Here is a 21,262-nt window from a genome sequence, read left to right as displayed (position 1 = left end):
TTTCGAAAATTCTACATTCATTTTCATCGATACACCTATAATATATACGAGTCGTATCCAGCGGAATATTGTAGCGTAATTTCTTTTTGGCAATTTCAAATCCTTTGTGGTGCAGTTTGTCAATTACGCAATATTTGTAACCATCGATGACTTCGACAGGAATTTTATTATCATCCGGCCAGTATCGTGGTTTTACAGTCATATTGATGAAAAATATGCAATACGTAAAGGCCTTGACAGCATCCATGTCTTTAGTTATCAATGGGTAATGCTGTTCTTCTTACATATGGTCACCACTATTCACTTTTTCAGGAATTCGAGAACTAGGTACATAAACCGACGAACAGACGAAAACGAACAACAATGATTAGAATTACATACATTTTAATGATCATAAAACGATACTTCGCGCAAACGCACCAACAAAAACTTGAACTTACACGTTGTTCGAAAATTCATCATTTAAACTCAGGTTTCAATTTAAAGCGAAAAAAAACCACAAACAAAACGAACACGCTAAATGATGAACAAAAAGTAACCGTGTTAACGATAAAGTTGAGATTTCATTCAAAAATAGTACATTACATTATAAGGTTAGTAGGTAGGTAGGTACAAATCGCGATAAGATAATCCCGCAATCTCTACGAACAAATTAAAGTAACTTATGCTTACGATAAAGCTATACTTAGCTAAAGCTGAATCATACGTCTATCGAACAGAGTTTGTTAATCAGAAATGAAATAACAATAACAATTGTTTTCTAAACAAGCATATGTCGTTATATGTACTCAGTCAATGGTGTCAAAAGAAATGAGTCATTGGCTGCCTCCTGCCTTCTGACTCGTGTACAGAGAACGATAAAAAATTTTAAAAGGGAGAGGGACACAATTTCGCAACATTACCCAAATTAGAGCAAGTTCTGTGGCATATTTACACACTGTATGTATGCAGAATTCACCTCGTTAAACATGTAAATCAGCTCATGATTGAAAGTTCGACTGAGGATGTTTGCCCTTGATTATGTCCATCCGTTCACTTGATATACTTTTGTGTAAAAGCGCCTTCAATCAGGAGCGCCATCGCCATCTACAGGGTGGCCAGAAATATCGGGTACCCCTAAAAAAGTTTTCTAACTAAATACTTCGGTTGGTCACGGTGAATGATAATAATGATAACACATGATTGGTTGTTGGACTGGTGAGATAACATTCCACCAATCATATGCATCTATTTCACGTTGCCAACCTATATTTTTAATGAAAAACTTTCTTAGGGGTACCCGATATTTCTGGCCACCCTGTATTAGGTCTTACGTTAGTGTTCAACCGATGGGTAGGTATGCTGGGGGCATATTTCTGACATACCTACCCATTGGTTGAACAGGCGGCCATGCCATAAGATCCAATAGATGGCGCTCCAGATTGGAAAAGGTTCCCAAGGTCAGGCAAAAAAAAATCAAACCACCATTGACCATGACCATAGGTAAAATTTTAGCTACCAAACTTGATTTTAGATGTGGAGGTGTCATGGAAAGGAAATGTAATCCCTCAACGAGAAAGAATTTTCAAAAAAATCATGACTTTTTTGCTCTATCGGTCTATCCTTAATAACCCAAGCTGTTTTGGATAAGATCACCGACGTAATTAGAGAGAAATAGAAGTACCTAGCCTAATTCAAGATTCTGCATTTCTTCGTCAATCTCAGCTTTTCCTTTAGAATCAATACCACTTTTAAGGTTCAAATGAGCGATGGAAAATCTCGCGAAAGATATCATTCCCGAAACTAGGTAAATGAATATTTTGAAATGCAGTGCTACCAATTTTATGGTCATTGTTACCAAATCGAAAAAAAAAACACGAGAAATAAGAGCAAAAACTTATCAGACTGTTTTAAATTTCCGAAAAAATTAATAACATTAACATTGCGATCCAAAAATTTTTCAGTTTCAGAAATGATAATATGTTTCGATGTTTTCTTATTTCGTACTTATGAGGGTAAAATATACTTTCAAAACACGAATTTACCAAAAAAATGAGCTGTTTACAAATTTTCAAACCGTTCAGTAGAATTCTCACCATTTCTAGACCAGCTAAAAAATGACTTTCGCAAAAAATTGAGAGAAAATTCTAAATTTTAGCACACGTTATTTGGACGACTACCCTAGACAGTGCCAGATTTTTCTCCAGCCTCTAGGACCGTAGAGACCCAAAGGGAAGGGCTCTGATGCCAAAAATTGAGTTTTGTGCCTCTCAAGAGATTGAAAGGGCAAAACCTGTCAAAAATTTATAAGGTAATTGAAAATGTTTTTTATTTACTGTTGCAATCATTACCTATCTACTGCAAAAAAATTAGGAAAAATTGCAGAAAAATTCGCAATTTCGCATAGAATTATGCACTTTTTTACAACTTTGGCAATCAACTTCAAATTTATCAAAAATTTGCAAGAAATTACAAATTTATGAAGTTAGTTGCTAACCTGGTGAAAAGGGAAAAAAGTGCACTTTCGTTACGTACTGAAGAGAACCTGAACAGTTTTTATGACACTTTTTGATAATCTAGAATTTCCAGAATATGTCTGGAGGCTTCAGAATGGATTGAAACCACTGTCAATTGACTTAGAATATTTAAAATTCAGGATGCAATATAAATTTTAGCTTTTCTACTTCATTGGGCACACTGTTGTGAAAATTCAGATTTCAAAAATTTCCTGGAGGCTCCAGAATTGTTCAAAATGACTCTAAAATCGTTTCCAATCAATTTGAGAAGTCAAATCTTTCTAGGTCAATTCATTATAGTAAAATTTCGATTTTTTTTCATCTTTGGTTCAAAAATTCACCAAGAATCGAAACCCATTGTCATCCAAAATTTTGACTGGAGACGTACTTTTGCATGTTTTTAGATTTTTTATTATTATTATTATTTATTTATTTATTTTTTTAGTTTTGTGTGGTTTAAAAATTGTTCTGCCACTTCTGTCTTTTTATATGTACATATAAACAAAAAAAGTAAAAAATTCTTCAAAATTACTAGAAAAATTTTATGGTGACCAAAATATCGAGGAATTGAAAGCATATTTTTTGACCTTTTTTGATCACAAAAATTACAAATTAAATAAGATGAGGGAAAAAAGATACTCGTAGCATCGTAAAATCATGTTTCATTATTAAAAATGCTAAATTTTGCTGATTGTGCGATCATATTTCAATCATCAAACACCATTATTCGACTCGTGAGTCGTAAGCAGTCATACTTTTCAGGGTTTTCTCCTTTGGAATTTTGAGCCGAAAAATATGTCTCCAGAATCCTGAAAAATCTCTCTCTCTCACTTCTTTCAAAAATGACCATAGGCCTCGATTTCAATTTCAATTTTGTTCACAAAATGGAGATTCGACCACGGAGTCCAAAAATATGAAAATTCTGAAATATTATTTTTCAGACTATACTTCGGAGACTCAAAGTTTCTGAAATTTTATACAGAAAAAATTAACTGGTTCGTTTCAAAAAACTGTCACACATGTTCTTCATGCCACGAACACAAACTTACTACGAACTGCTCTCTCACAGCACACCACCAAAATATTTTGAGCTAGGTAAAGGTTAGGGGCCTTTTCAAGATTGTAATTTCCTCTTACAGCAGTAAAACCATAAGGTAAGGTAGTATATAAACGTCAAGAGTTACGCTTTACAACGAAAATTTATACTATCGAAAACAGTCTCGAACCCTTCTCTTCTCCTGTCGTCCAAACAATCGCGCAAAACATTCTACTCGTATCGTAAAATACATCGCACGTGGTAAAATTACGCAACTTTACTCATATCTAACTGTATTTTTTATCATTTTGCAGCTTCACTGTACATATCCGTTGCAAAGATTTATTTGAACTGGAGACCGAATACAACAAAGACATACCTCCCAGTAAGTACGCCGCAATATCTACATATCATTCACGCCTGCCAAAAAAGCCTTCGAGCCGTATAAAGCACACGACAAATCCTAAAATTGCACAAGCCCACCAACCAAGACGCAATTTCTCAGTCAAAGGCTCGAATTAAAAAGGCATTAACCTCGACGTTTATCAGGGCCAATCTGCAGTATACCCCGCCCAGCACAGCTTGTTAAATTAATTAGTACGTTATTACACAACGGAAGTAGACTACAACCACCAGGTACCTATAGTACCTAGTATAGAAAAGTACCTACACAACAGAGTGTGTACAAGAATGTGGCGACGTTCGAGTCGCTCACCCCTTCCTTGCCAGCTTTTCGCAGCAAATTATAGAGCCAAATAAGCGCCACATACTAAGGAAGTAATTTATACCAGACAAATTTCCCTTTTTGAGACTCGTAAATTCACTCGATATCTACGCGGAACGAGCGACGATCGCCTTGCACCACACACTGTACCATAAGTTAAGGTTTTTTGCCTTGCGAACTCCTCCAGTTAGCAGATATTTTAAAACTAGGTACCTAGTACGTCGGTATACGTTCGGTTCAACCGAGCTTTTGTTGAACCATTTGGATGGGTTTCAAGAAAATACCCGAGTACACGTCGCCGCGTATATTATTTACTTGCCACTTATCTACGTATTGCAGTTACTTCGTGTGCGGGGCTTTTCCCTCTTCACCATTGTCATGCCTGGTTGTATTTATCATTTAAACGACGACGATGCGAAAACCAATGAATTTCAGTCGAAGACCAAAATGTCGTATACGAGAACAAATTCTAGGTTGTTATTTCAAAATGCATTACCCTCCGTTCATCCTTTTGGGGAACATATCTTGGCTCGTGCCTTATCTTATCTTTTAGTCAATTGAGGGGGAAATTGTTCAAAAAATATTCTCTGTTGAAACCCAACCAACCGGTACGATAGACTGAAAATACGTGAGAAATGATTCATATACAATTTTTTTAGCTCAAAATTTTCATGAAATGCTCAAAATATTGTTTAATTGAGATTTTCGTTTTTCTCGCAAAATTTTAACCCACTTAGATAAGTCGCACGTTCACGTCATACATACAATTTTTCAACTCAAAATTCTCATGAATGCTCAAAAAAATTTTTTATTGAGATTCTTTGATAGGTCGCACGCCACGGTTACGTTATTAAAATACCATACATTCATACAAATTTTTTAGCTCAAAATTTTCATGAAATGATCAAAAAAAATTTTATTGCGATTTTTGTTTTTTTCAGAAAATTTTAAACCACTTGATACAAATTTTTCAGCTCAAAATTTTCATGAAATGCTCAAAAAAAAAATTCATAGCGATTTTCGTTTTTCTCGCGAAATTTTAACCCACTTTGATAGGTCGCATGGCCATGTTGTCGAAATGTCATACATCCAATTTTTTTCATGAAATGGCCGGGATGCGTAACTTTGAAAATTTACTGCGGGTCATTGTGCCGGCCGTTTTTCATAATGGTGGTCTCTATCAGCGTGGGATGAATGGATGCAATCATGTAGTTGCGTATTTTTTGTCCCGAAGGTCATATTGCTTCTACAAAGCTGTTTCTGTGTGAAAAAGTGCCAAAAATTGGGGGAAAATTGCTTTTGGGAGTGTTCTCTACCAAATTAAAAAAAAATTTGTCCCCGCCCAACTTCGAAAAATGTGGGTTTTGAAGCTCCAGCTCCCTATTGTGCTGACCAAAAAATCTGAAATGTCTATTTTCTTGAATGTTAATGAGACCTGCTCTTTTTTTGTCCCTCAAAAAAGCCAACTCTTTTCGGTTTCCAGAGAACTTTTTCGTATTTGGACTGCAGACTATTACGTCTTAATCGTTAAAAGAAAATTTGAGCAGATTTTGTGATTAATCAGATGCCCAAACGTTCAAACTAGAAAGAAAGAAAATTTTCCGATGTGTTTTTGCGAAGTCAAATACTTCAGCAGGTAGGTATGTAAATTGAGCATTGAACACACGGTGATTCGAAATTCGAATTTGAACAACTACGTACGAACGTTCTTTGTCGCGTAAAACAAACACATGATGACTCGAAAATCAAGTTTGAACAATGAAAAACGCAGATATCTAACAGAACATGGATTACGCATCGTTTTCTCTTGCAACCAATCGCAGAACTCAGATGTAAGAAACAATGATTCAGAGATCTGCGATTTTCAAACAACATCGTGCGTTTATTCAACGTCTTTTTAAACAAAACATGTAAGTAAGTACACATACCTACATATGTACGAATTGCTGACGTGATTTCGAAAAGACTTGACAATTGGACAAAATTTTTTGAAACGATTCTCAGTTACGCTCGTTACAATCGAAGTAAATTCAATAAAAACGCAGGCAGTCATTTGTTTCCCTCATTTGACATCGCAATTTTGTGACAATCAGACGCTATGAAATCGACATTATCTATACTTTTAGCGATTGTAGTTCAATTTGTTCTCGGACAAGGAGTGGAAGAAGAAGGTAAGTAGGTACCTAGCTACCTACTTCTTTTTTTAACTACTTAATGCAAAAATTACTTCAAACTTGATTTTTTTTAAATGAAAATGATTTTCTAAAAAAAATCTGATGCATTGTTTTCTATTTTACAGCTCTAGTTTTCGATAGATTTTCTCGTTCACTTTTTCAGCTCCCCAGTAAAATCCCCAAAAATGCCGTTTGCGATGCCTGGGCATTGGCTTGCCCCGCTGAATCATCGGCAGAAAAAGCTTTCGTCGGTGAATATTCATTCACAAAAAATGGTCTATTTGTTAAAAAAATACACGACAGAGGTAGCAATGCAGCTGAAGTGAAAAAAAATCAATGTAAAGATTCTTTCAAAATTTCCCTTACATACAACGTTAGAAGTCTTACTTTCCAGTTTGGATTCGAGGTAAGTTGATTATGATTACATTTAATTCAATTGTGAAAATATTTCATTATCAACGTTTTTCTTTTTAGATCTATCACGATTTAACGGATGCAGCATATTTCCATACGCATAAATTCCAAGATTATAAATCACCCGGTGAAGTGGCTAAAGCTATGACTAAGTTTATGAAAAAGGCAAAATTTTTCATTTGGAAAGAGTACTTTCGTGTATTACAGAGCGCTTTCGATAGCGGTATCGAAGAATTATGGATTAATAGAAATAAAAGAATGGTAAACTACAAAAAAAAAATGTTAAACCGGTTTAGATATTCATACTAGTAGCTACATTTGCTTTTGTGAAATACCTAGGCTAGGGGAAAATGTAGATTTTTGTCTGCTGTAATTTTAAAAAAATACAAAAAAAAACACTGACGAATAGGAAAGGATTTTTCATTTCAGGGCTTCTCGTGGATATATTTGACGAAATTTACATTCGATTTTAAGAAAAAGATTGTGAAAAGAATGGAGTATTATATTGGTCCAAATAGTAGATGGCCAGTATTGAACGAGCAATGCGAAGATTTCAGTCTAGGATCTGAATTCTACGAAGATATTGGTTTGGATGAACTGTATGCAGAAGTTAGTTGTCCTCTCTTACGTTGTTCCTCATTTTCGCTATCCTTAAACTTATAGACAAAGGTTAAAATCATTGAATTGCAACCGTTTTATTTGCAGAATGACGCAAATAAATTTTACAATTTCAAAAAATCAGAATCAATCGCATGTGAAACGAATGTCCAATGTTTTCACAAATGGTTACTGATACCATTGGACCAGTTCCGGTTTGGTTCCTCAGCATCTCCGGTTTGCTCAAACATGGTCACAGTTCCGATCTGGAAAATCGGGAGAATAGATTTCTCTCTGAAAAGAGTTGATCAATATTTATACGCGTTATACCGAGTACGAAACCATTTCATTATTCATCATCATTGAATCGTAAATTCTTGGTTTTTAAATTTTTTCTAAAAATCGTTTGACGCAGCATTTAGGCGAACCGTTGCATATTATTGCCGGAGTAAGCGGCAAAAGCAAATTTCGCATGTCGGGAAATTTGCGAAAAATGACTACATACTTGAATCGGCTCAGCAAGAAAATTCCGATCCCTAAAATCGTGTATAAAATGGTCGAATACAGAGTGAATAACTGTCAACTGGATGAAGAATCGTGTTGGTATTCCGTCATCATCATCGTTCATAACGATCCTGTTTTTAAGCCCAGTGACAGACTTTGCGAGGTAGAATTCACCTCAAAATGGGGATGGAACGAAATAACGAAGGATGCCGCTGGAAACGAACAGGGTTTCGTTTATGTTTGTCCAAGGACGAAACACGTTTTAAAAAAATTAATCGGATTCACGTTACGTCGAATAGCACCAATCAATACGGAATTGAAATTGACCGAATTCCCTCTCTCAGAAGATGGGATATTGATCCAGAAAACTGATATCACCCAACTTGTGAATGGCAAGTTGAACGAATTTTTGAAGGTTGGGGAAAATATTGATCGTGAAGCAGAAAAGATAATGGAGCTAGCTTCAAGAAAAATCAATCCGGCGAGCAGAGAATTTCTAATAGAAGAAGAAGCGCAAACAATGACACTGTCTGCAGAAAATTATACCTCAAGTGCACCTGATGACGGAGGCAGGGACGAAGATTAGCTAATTGATGAAAGGGGCAGGGGTTATTATCGCTATAGCTGCGTCATACCTTTAATGAAAAAATCATATGTTATATCTAAGCCGTTAAGTTACTAATTATTATTACTATGATTGTAGGCAGTTATTGCTGATTTTCAGCCTATATTTTGTGTTGATTTTTTTAATTGTTAAGCCGTTCCAAAACCACGTTACCAATTCAGACGTATGTTAATGTGTACATATTATGTTTAGAAAGACGTTAAATAAAAGCACGATTTTGTTTGAAAACCGGAGATCTTGAAATCATTACGTTTCTTACATCTGAGTTCTGTGATTGGTTGTAAAAGAAAACGATGCGTTTATGAATAATTATTGGATGAGAACATTTCGCTCAAATTTTCAATGAAGTACATAATTATGACTTGATTTAAAGGTTTCCTCGCGAGTTGGATACGACTACAAGTGAGTCAAAACTCGCAGTACCCAAAAAAAAAACATACATACGTATGATACGTATTCAGGGTAGGTACTAGGTAGGTACCTACCTTACTCACACTCGGAATTTCTACTTTTCTAGGCTGATTTCAGCTTGTAAGGTTGATTTTTTAGACGGAATGGCAGAGGTTGTGGCAAAGGTTTTTTTCAATGATATATTACATTTAAAAAATGTTTTTAAGATGCTTTATCCGCTTTAAATGATGGGCATTTGAACTTCGAAGTGATTGTTGCCAAGTTTACTTCAATTTTTCGAAAATTTCATTACCTAATTTTTGGGTAACTCTCAGTAATTTCTATGCTCATTTTTTTATACGTAGGGTTTATGATGCTTCATTAGGTACATAGACATACATTACATACTCAACATTTACCAAATTTCATTTTACTTTGATGATATTCTTAATCAATTTTATAGCAGGATGTCCACCAGAACCAATTTAGCAAAAAGCATGACTTTTGTATGATTTATGTATGATTAAAAAACTCAAATTTGAGGTACAGGGGCGAAGCAAACCAATTTTATAGGATGGGGAGGGCAAAGATCTTGAAAATGCCAACTGCAAAATCGCACATTTTCAAACAATTTGGATAAACCCTGCATTTTTTTTCATGCTCTCCCAACATGATACTTTAAAGGCGTGAAAAAGTTGTGATAATTTGTACGTATCTTGCAACAGAGTTAAATTCAACTAATTTTTATTAAGAATTTGAAAAAAATTGAAAGTAATAGATGAAAAATGATAAAATATAACGTGATTTTGATTTTGAAGAGTATTTCGAAATTCAGAAATATTAAGAGAAATTTTGAATAAGAGTAAGGGCACCAATTATGGACCAGTCCGCAATATGGACCAGCGCCCGTTCTTGTCGGTAATTAGCACAATCTGCCAGGAAAAAATGTTTTCTGATGTATTTTTCACCAAAAAAAAAACGAATGAGACAAAAATTACAACTGTAAAGTCAAAACTCGCTGAGAAATTTACAAAAAACTGTTTTCAGACACTGAAAATTTTTTTATATGTGTTTTTCAACTTTTATTAAAATATTTATATATGTGGTGTAATTTTCTAAATGTTATTGACGTTTTTAATATCAAAAAAGGACGTAGATTCTGCTGGAGTGATCAGTTTTTGCTAAAAATGAGGGTATGAGCAGAAATTGGTGCAAAGTTTTTTTAAATGGGGTGCGCTAATATGGACCACATGTGATTTGATTATTTTACTCATTTTCATCATTTCTTACAGCCGCTGAAAAGGGAAATGCTTGAAATACTTTTTTTGTTCATTTCTACGGAATGATACATATAATGTTTTGAAACGTAAAAATATGTTTATTTTGAAATTCTTTAGGTGGTTCATATTAGGCGTCCAAAATTTTGAACTATCATTTTGACACTCGTCATTCAACAATTTAAAAAATATATATATTTAAAATTACCCTGCACTGCTTAGATTACGTTTTTTTTGTTCATTTCTACAAATAAATATGACGTTTTGAAAAATGTGAAAGTATGTTTATTTTAAAATCTTATAGGTGGTCCATATTAGGCGTCCAAAATTTCGAACTGTCATTTTGACACTCGGCGCTCAACAATAAAAAAAAACATTATAGTTTTCAAGTGGCAATCATCAAAAAAAAAGTGGTCCATATTTGGTGCCTCTACCCTCATTGGCCGAGCGGAGAGAGGGTGAAAATTTGTTGAGGAATTTCGTTTGGAAAATATTGGTTTTTCATCATTTTAAACACAATTTTTACTTGAAATATAAATTTTTTCAAGTGATTTTTGGCCAAAAGTTTTTGTATGACTTGTACATATGACTGCAAAATCTCAATTTCTCTCAAATTCTAAAATAAATATTAATTTTCTTCGTTTTTATTCATTTGTTTTCAAGCATAACATTTCAACAAGTTTTAACGTTGTTCTACATAGGCAATTTTCATGAAATTTCTTTAGTTTCGTCAACATTCTACCACTTCTTGATAATTTTCAAATTTGAATCAATGCAATTTGCAGAAAATAGTGAAAAACAGAAAGGTGAGATCAGCAATCGAGAAATTCCAGGAAAGTAAGTTCAAAAGTGAATTTTTTACCAATTGGTTACTTCCAAAAAAAAGTGAATGAAAATCAATCCTTCAAAGAAGGTATATAACAATTGGATTTTTTGACATGATATCGTCTGGTGTGTCTGTTTACATCATCACCCCAGTCGGAAACAATCGCAATTTGAACTTTCTGCGGCTTCTAATGAAGGTTTTCCCACTTTTTCTGTAAGTAATTTTTCGAACTTGTGCTCCTGGAATTTCTTCGTAAAGACCTAAAAGGTCGAGAGAAAATTCATCTAACCGAGATTCTCATCGTTAATAACTTCGAGTAGGTACGGATCTTCAAAAAATGATTCTGAATCATCAAAATATGAGAATTTTTCAATAAATAGGTGATGGAAATTGGAGCGAGATCTTCACATCCACATATTCGTAAACGCATGATTTTCTCTAACAAAACCAATCCTGGAACTCAGATGTGAGAAATATAATGATTCAGCGATCTGCGATTTTCGAACAACATCGTGCGTTTATTTGACGTATTTCTAAACATACGTATCTAATATGTACATACATCAGTGTATGTCTATGTACATACGTGTGAATTGGTGACGTGATTTCAGAACGGCTTGAAAATTTAAAAAACTCAACACAATACACATTTCATATATAGGTAGGTGACTAGGTGTGCATCTACATATAGGAGCTCTTTTCTGCTATTCACTGTTGCCCCAAGATATACCCTGCGTGGGCAATGTCCTTATCGACAACTTGATGTAATTTTTTACATCGCGCTGCAATATAAGAAAATTTTCCACAACATGATGTAAAAAATACATCAAATTGTACGAATAATTTCAAAATTTACATTTTATGTATTTGTATTACATTAGGTACATCAATTGTCGTGTGAGGGTCACAATAAATCATCAATACTTACCTAAAATAATAATAATGAATAATTCAAAAGTTTAGATCTAACATAAGATTTTTCCATTAAAAGTATAACATGGCTACAGCGATAATTCCCTATTCATCTTTCATCAATTAGCTAGTCTTCTTCCCTGCCTACTTTATCAACGTTTGAGGTATCATTTTCTGCAGACAGTGTCATTGTTTGTGCTTCTTCTTCTAATAGAAATTCTTCGCTCGCCGGATTGATTTTTCTCGGAGCTAGCTCCATTATCTTCTCTGCTTCACGATCAATATTTTCCCCATCTCTCAAAAATTCTTCCAACTTCAGATTAACAAGTTTTGTTATATCAGTTTTCTGGATCGATATTCCATCTTCTGAAAGAGGGAATTCGGTCAATTTCAATTCCGCATTGATTGGTGCTATTCGACGTAATGTGCATCCGATTAATTTTTTTATAATGTATTTCGTCCTGGGACAAACATAAACGAAACCCTGTTCGTTTCCAGAGGCATCCTTCGTTATTTCGTTCCATCCCCATTTTGAGGTGAATTCTGCATCGCAAAGTCTATCACTGGGCTTAAAAACAGGATCATTATGAACGATGATGATGACGGAATACCAACACGATTCTTCATCCAGTTGACAGTTATTCACTCTGTATTCAACCATTTTATACACGATTTTAGGGATCGGAATTTTCTTGCTGAACTGATTCAAGTAAATAGTGTCTCTTCCCAAACTTCCCAATTTACGAAATTCGCTTTTGCCGCTTACTCCGGCAATAATATGCAACGGTTCGCCTAGATGCTGCGTGAAATGATTTTTTCTTTAAAAACGAAGAATTTGAGATTCAATCACGAAAAATAAAACGGTTTCGTACTCGGTACAATGCGTATAAATATTGATCTACTCTTTTCAGAGAGAAATTTATTCCCCCGATTTTCCATATCGGAACTGTGACCATGTTTGAGCACACCCGAGATGCTGAGGAACCAAACCGGAACTGGTCCATTGGTATCAGTAACCATTTATGGAAACATTGGAAATTCGTTTCACATGTGATAGATTCTGGTTTTTTGAAATTGAAAAATTTATTTACGTCATTCTACAAACAAAAAAAAAAAACACAGTCGCAATTGAATGATTTTAGTCTATAGTTTATAGTTACCTAAGAACATATAATTAGCGAAAATGAGGAGCAACATAAGGAAGGAAAACTAACTTGTGTGTACAGCTCTTCAATACCAATATCTCCAATATCTTCGTAGAATTCGGATCCTAGGCTAAAATCTCCACATCGCTCACTCAACACGGGCCATTTACTATTAGGACCAATATTATACTCCATTCTTTTCACAATCTTTTTCTTAAAATCGAATGTAAATTTCGTCAAATATATCCACGTAAAGCCCTGAAATGAAAAATCTCTTCGCATTCTTCAATGTTTTTTTTTTTTTTTTTTTCAAATTACAGCAGACAAAAATCCACCTACCTACCTTTTCACTGACTAACATTTTGATGCATAAAGTATTTTGTAAAAGCAAATGCAGCTAGGAATATTTAAGCTAGTGCAACTTTATTTTTGTGATTTACCATTCTTTTATTTCTATCAATCCATAATTCTTGGATACCGCTATCAAAAGCGTTCTTTAGCACTCGAAAATACTCTTTCCATATGAAAAATTTTGCTTTTTTCAAAAACTTAGTCGTAGATTTAGCTACTTCACCGGGTGATTTATAATCTTCGAATTTATGCGTATGAAAATATGCTGCATCCATTAAATCATAATAGATCTAAAAAGAAAAACGTAAGGAATGAATTATTTTAACAATTGAATTAAATGTAATCAATCAACTTGGGTACCTCGAATCCAAACTGGAAAGTAAGACTTCTAACGTTGTATGTAAGGGAAACTTTGAAAGAATCTTTGCATCGATTTTTTTTCACTTCAGCTGCATTACTACCTCTGTCGTGTATTTTTTTAACAAACAGACTATTCTTTGTGAATGAATATTCGTCGATGAAATCTTTTTCTGCCGATGATTCAGCGGGGCAAGCCAATGCCCAGGCATCGCAAACGGCATTTTTAGGGATTTTCGGAGGTAGCTGAAAAAGTGAACGCGAAAATCTATCGAAAACTAGAGCTGTAAAATTAAAAACAATGCATCAGAATTTTAAAAAATCACTTTCATTAAAAAGAAAATCAAGTTCGAAGTAATTTTTGCATTAGTTAAAAAAAAAAGTAGGGACTTACCTTCTTCTTCCACTCCTTGTACGAGAACAAATTGAATTACAATCACTAAAATTATACATAATATCGATTTCATGGGGCTTAGTTATCACAAAAAAATTTCAAAATATTGCACAAAATTGCTGTGTTCAATGAATGAAACAAATGACTGTCTGAGTTTTTATGAAGTTACTTCATCACGAAACAATCACAGTGACACAAAATTCGAACCATGAATAATAACAAACATATAGGTATAGGTAACTGAGAACTGTTTCAAAAAAATTTCAACCACGAAAATTCAAGCTCGTTCAGCGAATTCTTGAAAAAAATGGCATTTGGGTTTGTTAGAATATGACTCAGAGTAAGTTATGCCTTTGGAAGATTTTCGAATTTCAAGTCATCCATGTTTCGTCTTGGTGCTTATGTGTCTGATACTCGTAATTACAAATGAAAAATGTGCACGTGTTTAAAAACGAAGCTTACAGTTTTAAGACATACGAGTCGCTGACATATTTCTAAAACACATCCTCCAACAATTGAAACTACAAATCACTGTGCTAGACAGGTAAATATAGGATATTATGCCTCTACAGCTACACGCAGTGGCACCAACCAAAATGGCGGGAAAATTTTTGGTTCGAGTAAAAAAATAAAAAAAAAATAAAAATACTACCTAACAATTGTTATTTTGACAAATTCTTACCCTATATCTCCAAAAAATATGCATATATATATTTTTTATAAGACATAATATTGGTTTTTTTCAACATTTTTTTTTCAATGTCGGGGTTATCTTACTTAATTTTCATCGCAGTTTTAAAAAAATTAACGATATTTCAATATTGGAAACGAAACATCGAGCCACTCGTTATGGCTTAGAGTACTAATTCATATTCCTAGTTTAGAAAATTGAAAACAAAATCATCAATTTCCAAAAATCCCTTAACGTTTCAAAACGCTTGAAAACTCCTGGACCTAAATACCTCTGTCTAAACTTCGTACTTGGTGGGAAAATTTGAATCACATAGGAACACTTACATGCCCAAAAATAGCGCGCTTCTGGCTAAATTTACACCCACGAATGACGAATGCAACAATCATTATTAGAAAACGTAGATCATATCCATCATAGGCATACATATGTGCCTAAAAATAAAGTTCACAGCTGTTTTAAGACATTACACCGCGCAGAAATAGCGAAAAATCGAGTAAATAACAACAAAACCATTAAAAGTTGGTAAACAGGTGGATATCTAAACTGGGTGAGTTTCGTGCAATCATACGAATGATAAATGAGGAAATGGATTGTCAATGGAAAGCAAGCAAAGTCGTATACGTTAAGTAATGCATTATAAAAAATCAACCCATCGATTCGAAAAATGATTGGATGAGATCAGATTTGATCACATCCGAAAATTTCGTGGATGTAATTTGACTTGACAAAATTTGTCTGGACAGATCAAAATTTAGATAAGAGTATGCAGAATAATTGCAGATCTATTCGGACACGTACGGAGAAGCTGATCAGATCTACGTAAATAGATCCGATCAAATCTGAATAATTAGACCAGTCTAGATTTGAACATATCCGGATATTTCCAAGAAATCAAAAACTCAAAGATTTTTTTTTGAAAAAATCACTACTTTCCCACTACTTATTTTCAATACCTTTCTTGAACCGAATTTTTACAAAGCCCCCGCCACTCAACCCCACCCCCTCACACACAATAAAAAATTAACAAAATCAAATTTTTGCAGAAAAATTTTCAAAAAAATTGGGTTTTAGACCACTTTTTAGAAAAATCTGAAATTTCCAAAATATACCCGAAGGCTCCATTTCATTTCAACAACTCAATTGGGTCAAATGTTGTTCAAAAATCTGCTAGGGATGCTCCAGAACTACCTCTCAAAATGATTCGAAACAGTTTCCAATCGATTAGGGGGTGGGAGGGGGGGGGGTGGAAAACAGGGCATACCTACACTAAATTTCAGCTTTCTTGGTCTGTTTGGTAAAATTTTGATTTTTTTTTTCATTTTTGAGCCAAGTTTGATTTTTTAAAAATCCCTTAAAAATCAAAATCCGATCGTTTGTGAACCCAAACGTTTGATCTACTGTTTCCAAATTCGTGTTCGGAAAATCAGATCACGTCAATTCAAACCTGATGGACGATTATTTCAGCTGATTTTCATATTCCGTGATTTTAGAAATTTTTTTAAATTTGCCATTGAAACTAAAAGGTTACAGGTGTAGAAATGACTTACGTAACTTTCCTCATAATATGATTATAAAATTACTTACTTACGTATTCTCATACGCGAGTTCATATTTTATCATTTTTGGAAAGAAATTTGTACTCACCTGAAACAGAAAAAAATAAGGTGCATTAGTTGGTTATAAAAATTATTGATGAATCAACAGATAATTTGCCTACCACCTCGACTTCACAGTCAATTGAAGACGCCAAAATTTTAATTAAACGAGTTAATTCATTCGAATTTTGATTAATTTACACTATTTAAAGTAAAATGAACATGAATTGGCTCCATTTTAATATTTTTTGAATCCGCTAAGAAAGACCAAGTCCATGTGACTGAGTGCTCTTGATTTTGGGGGGGGGCGAATATTTTCCTGTACAACTGATTCAGATCACTCTACATAATCGAATCATTCTTGAACGAATCAATAAATTACATTTCGAACAAAAAGTTCGCAGCTTGCTTGCACAAAATCATCAAACCAATCTTTAAATTATTCGCAAAGGTAAACTTAATTTTTTGTACAAATCTTTCCCAAATCACATAAATTCCTGCAACTTTCAATTTACCATTCAAATTCACTCGTCTAAAAGACACCCAGAAGTTTCATAAGCGAATCTTCAACAAACGACGAAGGAGCATCGACAACGAGAAAATCCTTCGAACTAAATTTATTCTACTTCTCGAACTCTGCGAATAACATCCGTTAACGGATTTATTTTATGGATTTAGACTGGTCAAAAGACCCAAAGGAAGAGGCCGAACATTTAAATTATTCTAAAGAGTTTTGAAGTTCTGAAAAACATTCTCGCGAATCTAAACACCACCCACCTACGTACCAACTAATTCATGACGAGAAAAGAAATCTGAAATTTTAAACTTTCGATAAACTTTTGCTGATTCTCCAAACACATTATTCTTTTAAATAAGGTAAAACTTCATTCCTTTTTCAACATAGACCTTGTACACACAAACAAATTCACTCGTATAAGGGTACCAAGGAGAGGAACGATATTTTGGTATTCGAGTGCGAATTAAAACGTAGCAAAAGGTAAATATACGGTAATAAAATTACCAAACCAGGCTGTAAGTCTGGTTCGTACAGCCTTTTATCACGCCATTTATTAAGCCATCGATCATGGCAAGTTTTTTTCAAACCATTATAAAACAAACTTCGACGCAACTGTCGATTTACTATACTTACTCATACCTATAGCTACACACATACTCGTAAAATTAGCAACTCCACCTCATTGAGTGCTTCCCGAAGGCGATATTTTTGTCACGATTGAAACCGCTCGACGCCCAAGGCATATACCGAAGTAGTTTGCAAATTCGCATTATTGCACATTTTCGTTATATTTGCCACGTTCGTTGTTGGCGAATTGTGTCAAATTATTAATGGGGTTTGTATTTATCGCAGATACGAGTACATATATTCGTCATAGAAAAAGCTTTTATTTTATTCCCTCAATGAATTGTCGCGTCTTTGAGACATAGGGTGTACACCATATACAGTATAGCATAGAATATTTTCCTCGTCCTCATAATATAGCTTATGAAACGATACAGATACAAGAGTATTGTCGTGTGTTCGTCTTCTCTTTCTTATATTATAAGAGTAGCTAGTCGAACACGACAGCGCGGTTTATTATATGCTCGAAATAAGCTTACATTTTCAAATCCTTATACTCGTATATATGGTGGATGGATATACACGTATCCGTATAGAGAGAGAATTGAAATCCTCTGTTAGATTTGTTAAATCCTTCGTTAATGAAATTCGATGACGGTTTCTTAAGCATTTGTGCGATGCTTTTTTTATACTCGTAGTATCACTAGATATGTATACACGCCGAATATACAGGTACCTACTGTTTATTTTAATGGGTTTGAAAAAAGGTTTGTAGTTTTGTTGTCACTTTCTAATTTTGTCAAAAAATCAAGATTAAAAGTTTCATTCATCGAGTTGGATTCGTTTTGAAAATTGGTAGATCAAGTTATTGAAAATCAAATCTTCGTCATCATGGAAATTTTCATTGAAGAGAAAAACATTTCAAAAAAAAATATCGACTATTTTTAAAAGGTGCTTTCAAACGTAAGATGGTGAAATCTGCGCTCACATCAAATTAATTAACGAAACTCGCCCCAAAAGATGAGTAAACTTCGATTCGAAACCATTTTTTTTAAAAATTGAGTCAATGCTTCACGTCAATCCGTGTAATATGGTCGTATACCTATGCCTCAAATTCAACACTTTTCATCGCTGAAGAGAACGATTCAAAAATTTTGAAACTTTCATTTTTTTCACAGAAAATAGTTATATTAGATACCATTTTCCAAATTTTTTTTGTGTATTTAAAGGTTAATGGAGGGGACTGAAAATTTCAAAAATGTGTAAAAAAATAATGAAGAGGAAACCATTTTTACAATCCAGAAAAAAAATTGTTACATTCTGAGGTATATTTTTTGAAGCACAAAAATAGAAGCACCATGCTCAAAAAATGAAAATAAAAACGTTCGGACATTCAAGGTCAACATGAAAAATTGAAATTTTGATCAATGGAAGCCAAAAGACACAAAAATAGCGAACGATTGTATCGTATATCTGGTTAGGTAGTAATAGTCCAAGAGCTATACCTACTGCGATTGGGCCGAAATAACTGAAAGCTGGGGATGGTCTCAAAAAGTTAGTATACATACCCCTATTTTAAAAAACACTCGGTCTGCCGATCCGCAGCTGCTGCTTTAAAGCTCAGTGAAAGCTCGAAAGTTCACAATTTTTCTGAACTTTCAGCTGAGAAAACTGATGGCTAAAATTGGTGCCTAATTACAGCATTTTTCGCGCTGAATCCGAACATGTCGGTCTGCCGACCCATAAGTGCCGCCAAAGCCCCGCCACCAGACTGGGTCAAAGGGGGAGAAAATTTGACAAATTTCATGTTTTGGGGCTAAACTCTCATAAAAAGCTATGAAATTGGGTTAAAAATTATTTTTAAGCTGTTTAACGGAATGCTCTATGGCTAAGATGATTTTTAGGCACCGAAGTTTTTCAAAATTTTCATTTTGGGGGGGGGGGCGAGGGGAGCATCCATAAATTCACCAAATATGGCTTTGTGATACATCAATATATGTTTTTTGAGCGGAGAATTCAATTGTGGCAATATTTTTCACGTTGGGGGACAATACGGTCAAAAAAACATACACTTTGATATATGTATCACAAGGTCATATTTGCTGAAGCTCCCTAAAAATTTTTCAAAATAATTTTCAAAAATTTCAAAATGAGAAAAACTTTGGAAAATTTTATCAAATTTCCTGAAAAAATGTCCATAAATCCTCGTGTAGATAAGTAGTATACAATCCACAATCAGGGCCGTACAGACGAGCGGGGGCAAAGGGGGCAATTTGACTAGGGCCCGCGCTTTCTGAAGGCTGTGATGAAAGAAACCCCTGTTTTTTTACTTTTCAAAAGACAAATTTTCAAAAGCTTTTCGCGGGCTTTTTTTCTTTTATTTTTCAAAATTAAACTTTCTAAAAAAATATCATTCAACTTTCGAAGTTTCAAAAGAAAAAAATAAACTTCTCGGGGAAAACTTATCGTTTTTATGCCCTTGAAATACATATTTTCAAGAGCTTTCATCCTCACATTGGCCTGTTCTGTTTCCTTTTTCAAAATTATCAGCATAAAAAAAAATTTTCAAATATTAGAATTTTAAAAGCCGAAAAATAACTTATTGCATGAAAAAAAACATCGTTTTTACTTTTTTTTAGTTGTTTCAAAATATAAATTTTCAAAGTTTTTGCCTTCGCTTTGGTCGCACCTGTCCCCTTTTTTTCAAAGTCAACTTCCTGAAAAAAAAACATCGTTTTTAGGCCTCTCGAAACGAAATTTTCAAAAACTTTCGCCCACGCTTTGCTCGGGTCAGTTTTTTTCTTGTTTTAAAATGAAAATATTCACGTTTGGGCCTCAAAAAAGTCAAAAAAAAAGAAGAGAATATTTTCCCCCTAAATCAGTCGGCAAATTTTCAGCCGAACCCCCTCCCTCCATCCCTTTCAAAAAATCTCGGTATAGAAATAGGGTATATATTCCCCCCCCCCTCAGCCCACATCGGCTCTCGACAGCCCTGTTCACAATCTATGAAAATTTCAAGATTTTTGAGCACCCCTCCAAAAATATTACATATTTTGATTTTTCATCGCTCACGAACTTGTAATTATTACTGAAGTGATAAGGCGTAAGGACGTTGGGAATCAAAATTTGGCGAAAGTGTTCGAACATTTTTGCGACTTTTGATGTAGGTAGATAAGTAGGTACTTCAGAAATGTTGAACTTAGACTCCCTTAATCTCACAAGCAGTGTTGATCCCTCAGTATGAGAACCCTCATTCATAGAAAAAAAAAGACCCTTTCTCAAAAAAGGAATTCTAGTCCCTCAAGCAATGTTTTCCCTGTATCATCTTCTTAAAATGAACGAGGGTCAATGAAGAGTTTTTCTTGAAAAAGGAATTGTTAAGAAGGGTTCTGACAAGAAATGAAAAATTCCCAAAAATTTTTTTACAAACTTGAATTCATGATTTTTTTTTAACATTGGAGACTCCATAAAATAGTTCAGTAGGTAGGTACTTATTGTAGTGAGTCCCATGAAGTTTTTTCCTGAGAAAGAGGTTCAGACAGATTCTGACCAAAAATGAAAAGTTTTCAAAAAATGTTAACAAACTTCAATTTTTTATTTGTTTTAATTTCGTACAAATTATACAACTAAAAGGGTCTCAAAACTCCACAAAACGGCACCAACACTGTTGG

The 21,262-nt window shown here is 34.2% G+C and overlaps 1 protein-coding gene across 2 annotated transcripts in view; it reads left to right on the top strand.

Annotated features, from left to right (window-relative positions):
- The window catches only part of LOC135842365 (glycine receptor subunit alpha-2-like), a 98,002-nt gene that overhangs the window by 40,586 nt on the left and 36,154 nt on the right, over positions 1–21,262 (top strand). Inside the window, exon 2 of one of the 2 annotated variants that reach the window (XM_065359799.1) lies at positions 3,846–3,916. The exons of the other annotated variant lie outside the window; for it this stretch is intronic. Coding sequence (XP_065215871.1) covers positions 3,846–3,916 — 71 coding nt within the window. The remainder of the gene's footprint in view (positions 1–3,845; positions 3,917–21,262) is intronic. 2 annotated transcript variants of the gene reach the window in all.

Source organism: Planococcus citri, chromosome 4, assembly GCF_950023065.1.
Source record: "Planococcus citri chromosome 4, ihPlaCitr1.1, whole genome shotgun sequence".
Taxonomy (NCBI): domain Eukaryota; kingdom Metazoa; phylum Arthropoda; class Insecta; order Hemiptera; family Pseudococcidae; genus Planococcus; species Planococcus citri.
This window is presented reverse-complemented; position numbering and strand designations above follow the sequence as displayed.